The sequence below is a fragment of the Ipomoea nil genome, unplaced genomic scaffold (genome assembly GCF_001879475.1).
Source record: "Ipomoea nil cultivar Tokyo-kokei standard unplaced genomic scaffold, Asagao_1.1 scaffold0177, whole genome shotgun sequence".
Classification (NCBI taxonomy): Eukaryota; Viridiplantae; Streptophyta; class Magnoliopsida; order Solanales; family Convolvulaceae; genus Ipomoea; species Ipomoea nil.
The window spans coordinates 64,440-83,160 of record NW_017616605.1 but is presented as its reverse complement, the minus strand read 5'-3'; the positions used below and the strand labels follow the sequence as shown (position 1 = coordinate 83,160).

At 31.3% G+C, this 18,721-nt stretch overlaps 2 protein-coding genes across 2 annotated transcripts; both read right to left on the bottom strand.

The window, feature by feature from the left end:
- Positions 1–10,267: 10,267 nt before the first annotated feature.
- On the bottom strand, positions 10,268–12,242 carry LOC109178366 (vinorine synthase-like). The gene is made up of 2 exons (XM_019328017.1): positions 11,699–12,242; positions 10,268–11,165 (listed from the first exon to the last, which is right to left on the bottom strand). The coding sequence occupies exons 1-2, from the start codon at positions 12,224–12,226 to the stop codon at positions 10,332–10,334; spliced, it is 1,362 nt and encodes a 453-aa protein (XP_019183562.1). The 5' UTR covers positions 12,227–12,242; the 3' UTR covers positions 10,268–10,331.
- Positions 12,243–12,447: 205 nt separating this feature from the next.
- LOC109178464 lies at positions 12,448–14,553 on the bottom strand. Its single transcript, XM_019328098.1, has 5 exons — positions 13,625–14,553; positions 13,219–13,494; positions 13,041–13,062; positions 12,551–12,947; positions 12,448–12,458 (listed from the first exon to the last, which is right to left on the bottom strand). The coding sequence occupies exons 1-5, from the start codon at positions 14,551–14,553 to the stop codon at positions 12,448–12,450; spliced, it is 1,635 nt and encodes a 544-aa protein (XP_019183643.1).
- Between the last annotated feature and the right edge of the window lie 4,168 nt (positions 14,554–18,721).

The following is an 18,721-nucleotide window of genomic DNA, read 5'->3' as shown; positions in this document are numbered from 1 at the left end:
CGTGTTAAACAGAAAAAGACCGAGAGTGGAGAGGAAAAGGTCAGGATCTTTTTCATTCATTTGTCTTGTATAATAGTATAATATATATATATATATATATATATATATATATATATATATATATATATATATATATATATATATATATATATATATATATATATATATATATATATATATATATATATATATATATATATATATATATATATAGGGTACATGATAATCCGTACAATAAATTCCAGAAACTGTTTCAGCTGTTACAAGAATAAATACTAATAATGTCCATTAATAATATATATTTGTAACAATATAGATATAGATATAGATTATTATTATTATTATTATTATTATTATTATTATTATTATTATTATTATTATTATTGTAATATATTAAGAATATTTGGATTGATATATAATTATTTAAATTAGAACATCAAATATTATATAGTGCAATGGAATATGTGATTTGGATAATTTATGTGTTTTGATGTTATCATTGTTTTAATTTGAGCAAATAATTGCTCAAATTAATAGCTAATGTGTAGATGTACGCATGCGGGACTGTAACTTTGAAGATTTCATTTATCATTGTTAGTATTTTTTATAAATTAGGCAAATGTGCTCGTTCTCTAGCAACTTAGTTATAAGAATGTATTGATATCCTAATTAATTTGTATTAAAAATATATTTTTTATCTAGATATATAGTAATTTTGCCATTTAAAAACACAATATCATTGAATGTATTTACACATTATTGAAATCTCTTTGTAGACAATATTGGTAGTAGCAATACAATCTTGTCCATCTTCGTCTAGAGCTAACACCTTCAGTCCATCAGGATGGGTTACTCGGGTGAAAATATATAATACAATATCAGTAAATTAGTGATCCTTTTATATTTGCAGTCAATTAGTAATATCATATTCGTTTTCAGTCAATTAGTCAATTAGAATATTAGATGCAGTGATATTTTTACCTAATTTCCGTTCCACTTTTAATTGATGATGTATAATATTTTTATTGAAATATTTCCGTTATATTTTTAATTTACCTTTATATTGTTTAAAATATGCATTTACTATTGATGATGTAGAATATTATTATTGAAATATTTCCGTCTAATTTTTAATTAAAATGCAATGATCTAACAATTTCTTTTTTCATTTTAGTCAATTAGTCAATTACTCAATTAGAAATATTATTGTTACCAATTAAGCTTTATTAATTTTTTACTAATTAATTATTATTTATATTAATTTGGGTGGGAATGTTGAAAAGGAGGATTGTACTTTTATTAATAGTATAGGTAGATTAATTTCATTTTGAAATCATTAGTTTACATATTTGAATTATTAATTTTTTTATTAATTATTCGCATTGTAAACGTAAATGATATTTATCGAGTTGTATCTTTTTTAAAAATATAAAATTTTTGCATGTTTATGAGTTAAAAAAAATTAAATTATTTTTATTTTTAAAATATTTTCTAGCAACCCAAACACTCTCTTAGTCTCCCATCAAAAACTAATAAAGAAAAATTATTTTATTAAAGAAATTAAAACTAATTAAATTAAATCTAATTATGCTATATTTATTTGTAACTGTATATTAATTTCATTTTGAAATCATTGGTTCACATATTTGAATTATTTATTTTTTCTTTAATTATTTTCATTGTAAACATAAATGATATTGCAATAATTAATTTATGATATTTATCAAATTGTATTTTTTTAAATATAAAATTTTCTCATGTTTAGGGGTTAAATAACATTTTAAAATTATTTTTATTAGTAATTATTTTTATTTTTAAAATATTTTTCAGCAATCCAAACACTGGACCTATAAAAAACTGATAAACAAAAATTATTTCATTAAAAAAATTAAAACTAATTAAATTAAATCTAATCATGCTATATTTATTTGTAACTATATATTAATTTCATTTTGAATTCATTGGTTCACATATTTGAATTTTTTTTTGAATTATTATAAACAGAAATGATATTGTACGAATTAATTTATGATATTTATAAAATTGTATTTTTAAAAATATAAGATTTACACATGTTATGAGGGGTTAAACAATATTTTAAAAATATTTTTTATTAGTAAGTATTTTTATTTTTAAAATATTCTCCAGCAACTTACACAGTCTGCTATCAAAAAGTGATAAAGAAAAGTCATTTCATTAAGAAAATTAAAATTAATTAAAGTATATCTAATCATGCTATATTTATTTGTAATTGTATATTAATTTCATTTTGAAATCATTGGTTCACATATTTAAATTATTTATTTATTTTTTTAATTATTACAAACAGAAATGATATTGCACTAATTAATTTATGATATTTATCAAATTGTATTTTTTAAAATATAGTATTTTACCCGTGCGTTGCACGGAAATGATTTTGTTATTATGAATTTAAAATTAAAAATAAAAAAAATGAAAAGACGTTAAAATGTACAATATAATAATATAGTTGGACTATTATATATTTGGTCAAGTATCTATATTTATAACATACAACATTAAAATTTAAATTTTGTATGTATAATATAATCTCGCCCGCATGGGTAGCTTAACTGGTCATAGAGGTGAAACTTTGGAAGAATGTATAATATAATCTCTAATCATGTACATATTTAGATAAATTTATAGAAAAAATTCACATAATTAAGTTGATTTATTCCTAATTGTATATCATATATTATAATTCTAAAAATATGAATAATAACTAAGAGAATTGTACTTAGACTTCAATAACAAAAAAATGTAAATTCTAAATTTTATATGAAGAAATTTAAACTCTAATCCGACGCATTTCCTTATATGATTGTATAATTCATTGCATATACACATAATATTTATTAATATGTATATAGGAAACTTCTATAATATAATTTCATTAATTATAATTTATATTAATAGATTTATAATTAAAAAATTATATTTAAAAATATAAAAAGTAGCATTTAAATTTTGTATGATTAGTGCATAAGTATATGTATGTATATTTTAAAAATTAAAAATATTCATGTTTTGTTAATTTTATAATTTTATTTATTTAATTATATTTCATATTTTATTAATTGTAATTTAATGAAATTGCCACAAATATTTCTATGAAAGCAATCTTATATTTCTAATTGATTCCATGCTACTATGTATAATTCATATATTTGAAAATTTTTTAAAGCTAAATATCTATTAATTGCCTTAATAATTAAAATAATTATATTGTTAGTCAATCAATATTCAATAGTACTAAATGTAAAAGTATTTCAAATTTTTATACATAAGATATAATATTATTAAACCGAAATAATTAAAAATAATGTGTCCATATTACAAAATATTTTATAATAGTAATTTGTATTGCCTAATAGAATTTGTCAATTATTAAACATTGTGTATGGTAATTATTGTATGTCATTTAATACTAAAATTATTAGGTAGAATTTTTATAATTAAGGTATAATATTATTAAATCAAAATTATTAAAAATAATGTATCCACAATATAAAATAAATTATAGAACAAATTGCACTTTTGGTCCTGTGACTATTAGGGTACTGATAATTTGAGTACGTAACTTTCAAAACTCTCAATTTAAACCTTTAACTATGCAATTTTTAACAGTTTTGGTCCTGCCGGCCAATTTTGACCGGAAAAACATAAATTGGTTCAAATTATTTTTTGACGAGGGTAAAATTGTCATTTCACTCTCTTCTTCTTCATTCTCCCCCTCCTTCGTTTAGGAAAAGATGCAACAGATGACTTTGAAGATGCTGGGCATAGCAAAAGTGCAAGGGAACTCATGGAAACATTCTTCATTGGAGAGCTTGATCCGTCTGCCCCTGCCATCCCTAAACTCGACACTGTTTCAAAGCAGCCCAGCAATACATCCTAGAAAGTCGTGGATTTCGCCAAATATTATTGGGTTCTTCCGGTAGCCGTTGTTGGCATCTCTGTGGCTGCCAGTTTCTTGTTCTTGCGTAAGAAGTAAAACACCTAAAGGCTAAACAAAGCCTTGCCTGCTTCCTGGTTAGCTGTTTTTTCTTTTTTTTTTTTGGTTCCGATCCTTAGAAGCAAGCGAATCAATAGATTTCCTCATTATACAAATGCTTGTAGCAATTTTGCTTGTAACTTACAGGTTGGTGCTCCTTTGCAGAGATTAGATTATTTAGCGGATAATTGTTGAACACCCTGAATTTGGAGGATTTTGCATTCACATTTTGGGGGTATACAGGTGGTGTATACAGATTTGTCATTTTGGAGGATTTTGCATTCACACAACTGCAAGGATGAAGAAGAAGAAGAACGAAGAAGAAGGGGGAGAATGAAGAAGAAGAGAGTGAAATGACAATTTTACTCTCGTTAAAAAACAATTTGACCCAATTTATGTTTTTTTCGGTCAAAATTGGCCGGCAATTTGGCCGGCAGGACCAAAACTGTTAAAAATTGCATAGTTAAAGGTTTAAATTGAGAGTTTTGAAAGTTACGTACTCAAATTACCAGTACCGTAATAGTCACAGGACCAAAAGTGCAATTTGTTCTAAATTATACTTGTCTTAATAATCGTTTTTTTAATACTACTGACTCTATTACATTGTATTAATATAAATTTACAATAATCATTTATTAATATAAATTTACAATTATAAATTTGTATAAGAAAAACATAGAAACTTCTAGTTAAAAAAAAAAAAAAAAAAAACCTCTTCATTTCCTTTTTGTCTTTCCTCACCGTCACATTCCCACTCTCTTTAGAAAAAGGCAAAGTAGGATGAGAAATGGTCTCTATCTACAACGTCCTCACCCCTCAATTCGATTTAGCTTTTGCTTGATTGCTGTTTTGCCCAACGAACCACATAAACCCTTAACGCTGCTTGTTAAAAAAAAACATAGAAACTTGAATGGCATGTACAAATCTCGAAGTCAACATACTAACTCTAAGTTTCATAAAATCTTACAAATTATCAAAATCACCGTCGTTATCATCCTCAATCGCATCTCTACGCTCTTCCATAAAAACTAAACCATTAGGGTTCTGTTACCAAACTTCTTCCTCCTCAAATTCATTTTGCTAAAGCAAAGCCTCTTTAAGTATCTTCAAGCTCATAGCAGATGATATAAATTGCAAAACATATTAAAGTACGGGAGAATATAGTTAGAAAAAGGTAGAAAATTCATACGAAAAGAAAGAAATGATGGATGGAGAATCCCTACTGATATGGGGAAGGAAATGATGGGGGAGGCTAGGAATTGAAAAAAATTATAAATTTGTATTTATAGGTGGAAAATACTAATTCAAAATGAAAGTATAATAATTTGTAATTAAGGTAATAACATTATTATTATTATTATTATTATTATTATTATTATTATTATTATTATTATTATTATTATTATTATTATTATTATTATTATTATTATTATTATATAAATGAATGATATTACAGAAATGCCCTTAAGTTTTGGGGGGAAAACTTGATTAGGAGGATTTTACTTTTATATATATATATATATATATATATATATATATATATATATATATATATATATATATATATATATATATATATATATATATATAGATTATTGCCTCATCAATTCAAAACTAATGTCAAGTCAAAAAATTCATAAAACACTTGACTATAAAGTAAATAACTTCAACACAAAATAAATATGTAAAGAACTTGTGCTCTTGTGTGTTGGTACCCTTATATGAACTATACAAAAACTTAATAAAATAAATATGAAAATTTCACAAAATACAACCTAAGTCAAATTTGGAAACATTCTATCACAGTGAATGTGCAAAACATGAAAGAAACAAGGATCAAGGCATTTATTAAAATTTAAAATGCAAACTCTCATTTTTTTAATCATTTTTTTTACCTCATTTATGCCCAAAAAGAAAAAAAAAATCATCATTGAAGCTAATACACTTACACCACAATTTATAGTACTCAAATTTGTTTAAGAACTTGACAAAGGTATATAAAATGAAACCAAAATAAAAACTATCAAAGAAATTATATAGAACATATAAGGGTATTGTGATTTTTAAAAAGACATTTATGTTTTTAAATATTTTAAAACAAAGTTATTCAAAGAAATAAAATAAAATGAGAATAACAATAACAATTAGTCACATGCAATATACACACTAAGAAATCATAAAAATTTGCATTATATTTATCACAGGTTATTTAAAAGATCCACAACTTCACAAGGGTAAAGCTCAAGCTAATGCTAAAATTTTAAAACAAACAGATTCATGAAAATATACATAAGAAAATTAGAAATTTTAAAATTTTAAATTTTTTTTTGTGATTTTTAGGCCATGTATTTTAAACATTGTCCCCAATGTTGTGAAAATAAATTAAAGAAGAGAAAGAAAATCCTCCCTAATTAAATTCCTCATTGAAATTCTCATCTGGGCCTACAATTTGTAAATCGCAAGAAGAAAATACTTAAGGGCATTTCTGTAATATAATTCATTTATATAATAATAATAATAATAATAATAATAATAATAATAATAATAATAATAATAATAATAATAATAATAATAATAATAATAATAATAATGTTATTACCTTAATTACAAATTATTATACTTTCATTTTGAATTAGTATTTTCCACCTACATAATACAATTGGCAGAATAATAAATTTAGATATGCAGTTAAATTTATTTTGAGAAATCCTGGATGGATTCATAATTCTCGAAATGAGGATTTATTTAAGTATTATTTATGTGTCATTATTTACTCTTTAAAGGGTTGCGAATGGAGTTAATATCCTCATTGAAGGAATAATATGTACCATTGTGTGCTCGATAAAGGGTTGATAATGAACTTATTTATTATTTATTATCTCAGTCAAGATTGATGGTGTAAACATCAATGAAATATATAAAGAGCTTGATAATGTCAGTTCATGTTTAAAGACTGAGACTTTTGAAATAAAAAGCTTGTGAAAGCTATAAGTATTATCTCGACTTGAAGATCGAGTTTTTCTTTGAAGATTTTTTTTATATACACCAGTCAGCCTACATCTAAAAATGTTTTTTCACATGTCTATATGCATATAAGTGTCATGTTTTTATCAAACTAAAGGTTGCTTAATAATCTCTTGAAGCAGATAAGGAACCATTTGGACTCGAAGTCCCTTACTTCATTATCGTTGGCGCACCATTTTTAGAACTAGAAGTTCCATAATCGCAACATATTTGCGATGAAATTGCTATCAAAATTTAATGCTCCCCCTACAAATGAAGTACTTGAATAATGATTAACATATCTTCTGGTATCTTCGAGATACAAAGACATGACATTTATGTAAGAAACCATGATACGGTTTTAATAGGCTACTTGGGTACTCTGGCTGTTTTGTTTGATCCCCACAATGCCAAACCCAAACTGGTTATACAATGAATTTCCCTAAATGTTCAAAATGAGGACAATAACACTTGTGTTGCACAAATGTTATATGAGCTCTAGAAGAGCCATAAGATTATTGTACACTATAGTGACAATCCAAAAGATTTGTCCAATCCATCTCTTCAAATTTTGAAATATATGTAGAACTTGAAGATTATTATCTTCAGGGGGAGACTGAAAGTACATTTACTCGAATCAATCCGGAAGATTGAACGTAAAATCCTGAAGATTAAGTCATAAAAGACTAACAGTTGCGCACTATTTGCAACACATAAATACATACATATCATGTACTCTTTTCCTCACTAGTTTTCTCCCATTGGGTTTTCTAGTGTGGTTTTTAACGAGGCATGTGTATGATATAGTAATGACAATGGGAAAAAGTTGCAAAATAATTGCTTAAATGGACAAACCCCAAAATCCTGAAGATTATGCAGTTTGCGCCCTGAAGGCTTATGGTTGTACTCTTTTTCCCTTAACTAAGTTTTTCCCACTGGGTTTTCTTAAGTTAAGGTTTTTAATGAGGCGACCAATACAATATATGTTTTTACATATATCATGTACTCTTTTCTTCAACTAGGTTTTTTCCCACGTGGTTTTCCTAGTGAAGTTTTTAATGAGGCATGAATGTATGCTATCCATATACGTTGTACTCTTTTCTTGTCTAGGTTTTTCCCACTGGGTTTTCCTAGCAAGTTTGTTATTGAAGCAAGATTGTGGACAAATAATGTCCAATGGGGAGTGTTATAAATATCTCATTCATTATGGACATTATTGTTGGTTTGTAACATATGTAACAGTTATGTCATTTAGTATAATACTTAATGATTGTACATGTATATATATTCAGATATTGAAATAACAGAATTAGAGGTCTCTCTGGCTTATTGTATTCTTCATCTCTTCTCTATTTGGTCAATATGTTTGAGCTAATAGGCTTATTACAACAATAACATGGTCACTTTGGTGACTCTCAGAATCCTTAACTAAAAACAATTTAAGTATACAAAATTTAATATTTTAATCTAATTGTCACTTAGCCAGGCCACTTTGGTGACTAACAGGCTCCTCACAACAATAGATAAAAATAATAATAATAACAATATTAATAATAATTTGAGAACCATACAAATCCACGAATCACCAAACTATAATAATTCATGAATCCAACAAATATTTTCTTCTCAAACCATTATCATCCATAACAATAACAACAACAATAATAATAATAATAATAATAATAATAATAATATTATTATTATTATTATTATTATTATTATTATTATTATTATTATTATTGTTATTGTTGTTGTTATTATTATTATATAATATATATAATTTAACAAAATTGGGCTAGGGCTCTAGCCAATTTGGCTAGAGCCCTTCACGGCCCAAAATTGTTTTCTCCAGCCTTGCGCTGGAGAAATAGCAGTGAAAACTGCTTTCCTTCTCCAGTCGTAAGGCTGGAGAAGACTGTTGGCTTACGGACGACCGGTCCGGTCGTTTAGCCGACGACGGAACGATTCAAATTTTGATAATTAAACTTTGATTCATCAAGATTATCTTTAATCCGTCAAAACTTTAATATATGTATATAACCATAATATGTATATAAATAATTTCAATACAAGATTAACGCATATATATACATATGCACAAATTGAAATTAACACACATATATATACACAAATTTCAAAACAAAATTGGTAAATCATTATACCTAACCTTGCTCTTGATACCACATGTAAAACTATAACAATAGGCATGGAATGATTTAACCAATACTTTAATCGAAAGCGTTAAAGTACTAACCAGCTGATTCCATGAGAGAATGATGAAGCTTTCAACCCTTTCTTCTTCACAACTTCTTTATGCAAGTTTGTAGAGTGTTTTTCAGAATACTTTTCCCTCTGGTCTTTCACGTTAGTTTTCACAGTGATAAGATAGGAAAATGCTTATGCCCTTTTATATTGCCTTCTTTACATAACTTACATTCCAATATTGATTATTGGAATTATGGCAATAATGGCCATAAACCAAATATTAAGTAGGCTTAAATAGCCCTATTGAAAGCCAAAGAGAGGGGAATAATAACCCCTTGATCCGTTACATATTTTATTCCCATTACTTATCACAACGGAATTTTAATTGTCCAGAACACTTTAATACATGGACCACAATAACATTAGAATAAAATATTCTAACATGCCTCATATCGGACAAGTGATGCCTCTGTTCGTTGGAGGTGCTGATCACTTGCTTCCTGCTGACTAGTACAAACCTGTATAAAATTTTGTAGGGTATCCTTCAATGATTCTTTTTTAGGTTGGGTGGATTAGTGCAAACCTGCATGAAATTTTACAGGGTACCCTCCAATGATGGTTTTTTAGGTTGGGGAGGGACAATTGGATGATAAAAATTAGGATTATTTTCCCAACCTGGATGATAAGAATTATAAAACGGGTCATTTTCAGGTCTTTGATTAAAAACGTTCATTGTATTTTCCTGCTTAAAATCATTATTATATCCCTCAATTACATGCAGATTATTATAATTTAAACTTAAGAACACATATTTTTCATTTGTCTAACTAACTCATAAAAATAGTAAAGTCATGAATTTGATGTCAAATATGTACATAAAATAAAAATCGTAAAAAATGACACTCATCACCGACCAACTCGATCGGATTTTACCCTCTTTTGTAATATGTGTGTTTGAGACTCCATGTTCCATTTATCAATAATATTTTGTTTTATTATTAAAAGACGAACCAATAACATAGGGAAATTCAACACCACCAATTTAGTTACATACGCTTAATTTAAAATCCAATTTTATTGATCGATTATGTAATTCATAATCAAATTACATCTTACTTTTTATGGCACTGTGTATATTATAATTCCAGACAGTTTGGCTATAAGATAAATGAGCTAGAAATTGTTTGTCCATCTCTAAATTGTTCATTATACCTTGAGGTAGCCCTAACCACACTTCCACCCCTCCATCATCCATGTCCACAAAAATGGCCAAATCCTTTAGAACAAGAACCGTGGATATCCACCTCGGATTCCCCCACCCAAAATCAACCTCGTAAAGTGGTACTCTGCACCAACTGCTGATGTTTAAACCCTTGTTATGTTTTTTATCCACTGTCAAATTATTGGATATAGCCATAAGTTGGTTGAGATAACCTCCCTCAATGTGCATTTTCTTGATGTAGTTATCGTCAATCTTCCTAATGGCTTCTCGAACTTTTCTTACTAGGAATCCGCCGTCAACCGCCGATGATGATGATTCTTTTCCGTCACCGCCGCGCTCCCACCGCGCCCCCACCACTTGATTGATGCTCCCCAGACAGTACATAGGAAATGGTGGGTTAAACTTTTTTCTTAAATCCACGGACATGGTCAACGTGTGAGTCTTGAAATCTTGGTCCACCTCCCCTGTGGCTCTTATAATGGCCGCCCATAGAAACGCCGCCAGCGCCTCCACCCGCGACGGACGAATCTCCGGCTGAGTGTATCTATCTCTGATCGCGTTAACCGTTGATCCTCGAAACATAAACCTTTTGGCTACATATTTTTCTGCAACCATAATGTGATTCCTATCCGTGAGCGCGGTGAGAGATGATAATAAATCACTTGGTACAAACGTTGTGCTCCTGTCCACGACCAAACCGCCGGCATTCTTGTAATCCTGTTTCTTAGGCGGTTAGCAAACAAAGTTTTTGATAAACCACTTGTGTGTTTGTGTTAAATGTTCCTTTATATTCATTTATTAAGATAAACGAACATAATAAATAAATAAATTTTAGAGCTCAATTCAACATGAGAATTAGGGGTAGAGAATTAAGTCTGAACAGTTGTAAGTTTGTTTGCTACAAATTCGTGAACAAAGTCAACAAACGCATTTGTATTTGTTTAATAATGTTACGAACATGTTCATGATCAAGTAGTTAAGCACATATATATTAATAGTTATTGTATTTTTTGTTTAGTTATTATTTGTTAAACACAGATTATTTTTTGTTCACGAACAAATTGTGATGATGAATATGAGTCTCTATTTGGTTATTAAGCGTTCATAAATGTGTTCGCAAACACCAATAAAGGTCCGTTAACAGACACTAATAAACACTTAACAAATGAACACCAATACGAACACTCCAAAAATTTGAACAAACAAATACGAACAACCTCTGTTCGTTCATAGTTCGTTAACCGCCTTACCTGTTCCTGTCCCCGGTTAATAGCAGCCCAAGTTCGGAGGAAGCTATAGACGCCGGCGGCGTCGACCAGTCCGTGCCAAATGCAAATCGCCACCGCCGAGCCACCGCAGGAAAATCGCGTAACTTGGACAGCACAAAGGGGAATGGTTGAATCCACAACTTCTGGGTATGGATTACATGGGAACAACATCCTCAGACGATCCATCCTAGGATACTGCATCACCTCCGACATTTTGTTTTCCACTTCGGCTAATACGAAGTCCGCACCCTCGTCGTTGCAATCGATTGTCTTCCCGTCTTTTAACCTCCCGGCCAACGGATACATGTAGGATAACGTCCTGGATAATGATTTCTTGAGCTGATCATGATCGCCGGAGGAGTTGTAGAAGAAGATGAGGGGGGCATAAAGGCAATTGATTAGCTGGTCAAGGAGAGACAGCTTGTGGCTTCGGAGATTTTGAGGAGTCGGAGAAGATGGTCGGATTCTTTCTGTGCAACGAAAAACATATTTAATGTCGCCCGCCGCCATTTATCAATCTCAAAAATTCACAAACCATTCAACTCCCTAGATACATACAGTCCAACACAGGTTTCGTGCATATTTATATAGCTCAATTATATTACATTGTTTAAGAAAGCATACCACCTTACTGTATTTCTTTTTTTAGAAAAAAACTCCATACTATATATATTAAAGTACGTACTATGGAAGCTGTGTATTCAATATTCAAAATAAACAGTGGCTACCTCTTATATAGAGGCTACAAGAAGAGAATACAGGAACAGTTACAACCAACCTAAAAATAATAAAGGAAGAACACCAAAAAAAGGAGTTGAATAAAACTGCCAGGACCTATTCTTTCACACGCCCCCCGCAAGATGGAGGAGCCATCGGAAACTCCAATCTTGTCCCGAAAATAAGTAAACAGGTGCCGCCCAAGAGGCTTAGTGAGTAAGTCGGCCACCTGCTGAGCAGACCGTATATGTTGAACACATAGCGACCCATCTGTAATCCGTTCCCGCACGAAGAAGTAGTCCAGTGCCAAATGCTTCATCCGAGAATGAAACACCAGATTTTTACACACATATGTGGCACTCAAATTATCCGTAACCAACTCCGGGGAACTAGGCAAAACCACACCAAGCTCAGACAAAAGATGCTGAATCCATAAGACTTCGGCAGCTGAGTTGGCCAGAGCGCGAAACTCAGCTTCAGTAGACGACCGGGAAATAGAACGCTGCTTCACGGACTTCCAGGACACAACTTTAGCACCAAGATACACCACATAAGCCGTAGTAGACCGGCCATCGTCACGAACACCCCCCAGTCAGAGTCAGAATACGCCACGAGCGAGAAGGACGAACCTGAACGAAGAAGCAAACCATAATGTATCGTGCCTTTCAAATACCTCATCACACGCTTAACTGCAGACCAATGAGCTTCCGCGGGCTTGGACATGAACTGAGCAAGTTTGTTCACAGCAAACGCAATGTCCGGTCGAGTAATGCCAAATATTGTACCTGCCAATCGCCTTCCGGTATAACGTAGGATCAACCGAATCACCCCCTTGTCGAGACAAGTCCACTGATGAACACATAGGAGTAGACACCTCCTTCGCCCCCGCCATAGAGAATTGCTCTAAAATATCCACCACATACTGGCCCTGCGATAAAAACAAGCCAGTGGACGTAGGTACAACCTCCACACCAAGAAAGTGTGAGAGCACACCTAAATCCTTTAGGGAAAACCGAGCTGCTAGTTTACAGATAAAAGAATTAATAAAGCCGTCATCGTTCCTAGTGATTACAATGTCATCACATACACCAGAAAATAAACCACCACACCATCTAGCCGATAAATAAATAAGAGTCACCTACAGACTTTGAAAAACCAATAGAAAGCAGAAAACAAGACAACTCCAAATACCAAGCCCTTGGAGCCTGTTTCAATCCATAAATTGCTTTCTTCAATCTGCACACGTGATGCTCTAGTCCAGGTTGAACAAAACCTGTCGATTGCTCCATGTAGACATCCTCATGCAAAGTTCCATTTAAGAATGCATTGTTGATGTCTAACTGACGTAGTAACCACCCCTGTTTCAAAGCAATAGTAAATATAATACGAATAGTAACTGGCTTGACTACCGAACTAAAGGTCTCATAATAGTCGCGACCCGGTTCTTGCGAGAATCCTTTAGCCACCAATCTAGCCTTGAACCTGTCAACAGAGCCATCTGGTTTGCGCTTCACTCTAAAAATCCACTTATAACCTACAGTAATATTATCAGCACGGGGAACAAGTTCCCACGTAGAATTGCGCACTAAGGCATCATATTCTTCCACCATCGCCAATTTCCACTGAGTATCTTGCAATACTTGAGTAACGGTGCGTGGCTCAACAGATGGAGATAACGGATGCACAGTGACTACGTTCACAAACTTGTCATTAAAATACCGCGGATTCGGACGCCTCGTTCGTTGGGACCTGCGACCAACAGGCTGGTGCGATTGTGCCTGACAATGTAACTCACCAGATAGATTAGACACAGAATCAGAGGGAGCAACAGTAGACGCTTCTGGTTGAGGCACAAAACTCGAGGTAGGCAGAACAGGCAGGTTATGTGAAGAAATTGAATTTTGTGAAGTAGGTGAGTTTTGTGAGACAACTGGTGGACTTTGGGAGGCAGCATGTGAATTTAGTGAGGTGGTAGGTGAATTTTGTGGAGCAATAGGTATATTTTGTGAGGCAGAAGGTGAATTTTGTGAGATGGTAGGTGTATGTTGGGAGGCAGCAGGTGAATTTTGTAAAGCCGGCAACATAACCTGTGTAACTTGTGGTACAGACGAAGACAACATTGAGGATAGAGGATATTGCACTGGCGGAATTGATGACTGTAGAGACTGACTAGAGGTGGAGGCAGTTGGGGAAAAAGGAAAAACATCAGAAATAAAACGAACATGCCGAGAGAGATAGACTCGCCCCGTAGAGAAATCTAAACATTTGTAGGCCGACTGGCTTAAGGAATAGCCTAGGAACACACATGGAACTGACTTGGGTTGTAACTTTGTGGGGAAGTACGGTTTGAGCCAAGGGAAACACAAGCAACCAAACGGTTGGATCTTTCATAAATTTGGTTCTTTGTGAAAGAGTTTGGAATACGGAGAAAAATTTGCAAGTGTGGAAGTGGGCATACGGTTTATAAGATATACTGCTACCTGGACAGCATAAGACCAATAGATAATAGGCATGGATGCGAAATGCAACAATGACATAGCTGTTTTTACCACATGCCTGTGACGCCTCTCGGCCAAGTCATTGTGCTCGGGAGTATGAGGCGGGGAAGTGAAGTGAGAAATGCCATATTTGTTAAAAAAGTGTGCTAATTTTTTGTACTCTCCACCATTGTCTGAGAAGACAGAGAGAATTCGACATCCAAAGTAATTTTCTACCATTTGCTTAAACTGAGGGAATATGATAGAAACATCAGATTTATATTTTAGGGGGAAAAGCCAAATATATCGTGTGTAGTGATTAACAAAAATGACATAATATTTATAACCATCTACGGAGACAGTAGAGGTAGACCACACATATGAGTAAACTAACTCAAGAGGTTTGGAACTTGACATACTGTTTACTGAGAACGGAAATTTATGGCTCTTGTTCACATGACAAGAAGTACATGAAAAGGAAGTAAGAGCATTATAGTCATAAATTAATTTATTACAACTCATCCGCGATGGCACGCATATCGCGCATATAGGTATCAATAGAGCGACTCCCTCTTGGATTTTTCGCAAGCTTTGCCTTCAATGAGACTATGCGGCTTCTGGAAGAGGCAGCACAACAGGTTGCTAAGCGTGACCAAGCATCTGCGGCGGAAGAAGCAGAAGAGATAATTGGTTGTAGAGTTTCTGAGACACTGCCTAAGAGAGCACTCAGTATTATACGATCTTGTCTGTTCCAAATTGTGTAAAGGGGATTAATGGTGTTTGTAGCTGCATCGGAAAGTCGTTCCGGAGCTTTGATAGAACCATCAACAAAGCCAATAACATCAAGGCCAATGAGAGTAGACTCAACTTGATTCCTCCATATTGGGAAATTGGAATTAGTTAATTTAATGGGAAAATGGGTTGGGGCATTGAGATGCACAATCTGGGTGGTTTGCGTGATAGACATGCTTGGGGAGAGGAAAAAAAAAACTCTTTAGAGTATTAGGCTCTTGATACCATATGGAAGCTGTGTATTCAATATTCAAAATAAACAGAGGCTACCTCTTATATAGAGGCTACAAGAAGAGAATACAGGAACAGTTACAACCAACCTAAAAATAATAAAGGAAGAACACCAAAAAAAGAGTTGAATAAAACTGCCAGGACCTATTCTTTCACACGTACTCTATTAAAGTATTAATTAGAGTGTTATGTATATATAGTGGAAAATATTTCATTTATTTACGAAAAAACTCTTAACCCGTACTAGAAGGTACGCTTTGTGTAGTGAAGTTTATCTCGTGATCTTAGTCAATAAATGAATGAAATAACTTAAAACTTAGTGGTTACTAAGCAAACTCTTCGAACAACATACCAAACAATGTAATTTAAATTCTTAATTTATTCTTTTTTCATAAAATTATAATTATTTTCCCCTAATTCCATCCTTCTAACCAAACCCCTGTAAGTAGTAAAAGACGAAATGTGTTATTTCTACAAAAAAAAAAAAAAATCATTTCTTCTATTTTTTAATGGAGTTTGGAAAGTTTTAATTGTATATCTTCTCTTTCTTGACAACTAACAAGAATATATATATATATATATATATATATATATATATATATATATATATATATATATATATATATATATATAAAGTTCAAATGCGGCGGGGTCTTTCCATGCGGCGGAATTTCAGAATACACCAACAGTGTTAACAATATGCACCAACAGTGTAATAAAAACACACCACAATGAAATGCAATAAAACATCAAAAAATACATAACAGACCCAAAACAATACACCATATAACTCACCACCCCCAATGGTGTATTTCCGAACAGTGTATGGTGTTTTTATTCACACTTAATGGTGTGTGTTTGGTGATGCGTACCTAATTTTCCTCTGTTTTTTGTGGTGTATTTCCTAATGTTGATGGTGTATATTTGTTGAACTATTGGTGATGCCGCACCGGAACTCGCCTCTATATATATATATATATATATATATATATATATATATATATATATATATATATATATATATATATATATATATATATATATAAAAGAGCGCTCATATGTGGCGGGGTCTTACGGTGCGGCGGTGCGGTCAAATTCTAGAATACACCAACAGTGTTAACAATATGCACCAACAGTGTAATAAAAACACACCCCAATGAAATGTAATAAAACATCACAAAATACACCACAGACTCAAAAAAACACACCATATAACTCACCACCCCCAATGGTGTATTTCCGAACAGTGTATGGTGTTTTTACTCACACCTAATGGTGTGTGTTTGGTGATGCAGGGCTCTGTTTACTATGTTTTGTGTGGTGTATTTCCTAACGTTGATGGTGCATATTTGGTGAACTATTGGTGTTGCTGCACCGTAAAAAATAACCGCACCGTAAGACACTGCCGCACCTGAACCCGCCTCTATATATATATATATATATATATATATATATATATATATATATATATATATGAAGAACTTTTGTACCATTTGCAGGGGTAGATGTCCTGGTTACTTGACAATTGAATCAAAACACTTGCCATATTTTTAAAGAAAGTCTTACATTACACGACAGGCTGTACTGTTCCAATACATTCAAACACTTTTCTCAACAAAATAATAATAATAAACAATTGATGTATGTTAATTTCATTTAAATGAACTTTTTTAATCCAAAACAAGGATGAGATCCCATCTAATATATTGTGAATTTGTGATAGGTATAACCGTATAAGCTCGTGTTTAGAATTTTAAAAAAATAAAAATTAATTTTTTATAAAAAATCATTATAATCAAAATAAATCACATTGCTAAAGACCTTGTGATCAAGGGCATAACTATGACTCTCCCACCTAGGAGGTCACAGATTGGCTTTAGAATAATATACATTATGTTTTAGAATAATGTACATTATGAGTTATAAAAATGTATGTTGCAGCTGGGCGCGCGAAAATGTAAAATTAAGCAATCCGACGTCATTTTTGGATCGCGGTCCACGCAATAACTATTGTATATTTGTATGCATGTATGGTGGATCACTATTTTATGGACCATGGTCCACACATCTATGTGGACTACAAATTAAAAGTATATTATTTATGTACATAAAATATATTATTTGAAAGTACATTATTTAAGTAAGCACATTATTTTGTATGCATACTATCAAAATATTAAATAATGTAAATTTAGTACACAAATAATATATTTTTAGTATCCTTTCAAATATATATATATATATATATATATATATATATATATATATATATTCCCTATGTCCCATTTTAGCTATCATATTTATTATTCCTTGGTCAAACCAATTCTTTATTCTTTGTTTATTTTCTTTAATATTTTTTAATTATTTTTAAATTTGAATTTTTGTGTTTAATAGTATTTTTAGTGTAGTTTCTTAATATATAAATTTTATATACTACTATTAAACTTAATATTATGAAAAATTGGATTAAAAATAACTTCAGTCAAACTTCATTAATCGAATCAGACACATAAAATGGAATAGAGGGAGCATTTAGTATATTAAAAGTATACCATGTATTCATGGAAATTACTCAATTTATTCCATTTTATCTGTCTTGTTTAATATTTATTGGTCAAACCAACTCATTAATTAATTCAAATTCCCAATTTTGCATGCTAGAATGCATATCAAATGATCTTTCAAATGAAAAAAAAAAAAAAGATTGCATATCAAATGAAGTAAAGTGAGAGGTAAAATAATATAGTCAAATTAATGTATTATCAGTATCCACGTTTTGAACTGCTAG

Excerpts from the sequence above, each read along its gene's own strand:
- LOC109178464 (XM_019328098.1), bottom strand. The coding sequence starts at position 14,553 with ATGTTGTCTTCGTCTGTACCACAAGTTACACAGGTTATGTTGCCGGCT. Across the intron at positions 13,495-13,624 it reads AAACAGGCTCCAAGGGCTTG|GAACGATGACGGCTTTATTA; the intron begins GTATTTGGAGTT and ends TGTAATCACTAG. Across the intron at positions 13,063-13,218 it reads TACCGGAAGGCGATTGGCAG|GTTCGTCCTTCTCGCTCGTG; the intron begins GTACAATATTTG and ends TTCTTCGTTCAG.
- LOC109178366 (XM_019328017.1), bottom strand. The coding sequence starts at position 12,226 with ATGGCGGCGGGCGACATTAAATATGTTTTTCGTTGCACAGAAAGAATC. Across the intron at positions 11,166-11,698 it reads TTAACCGGGGACAGGAACAG|GATTACAAGAATGCCGGCGG; the intron begins GTAAGGCGGTTA and ends CCTAAGAAACAG.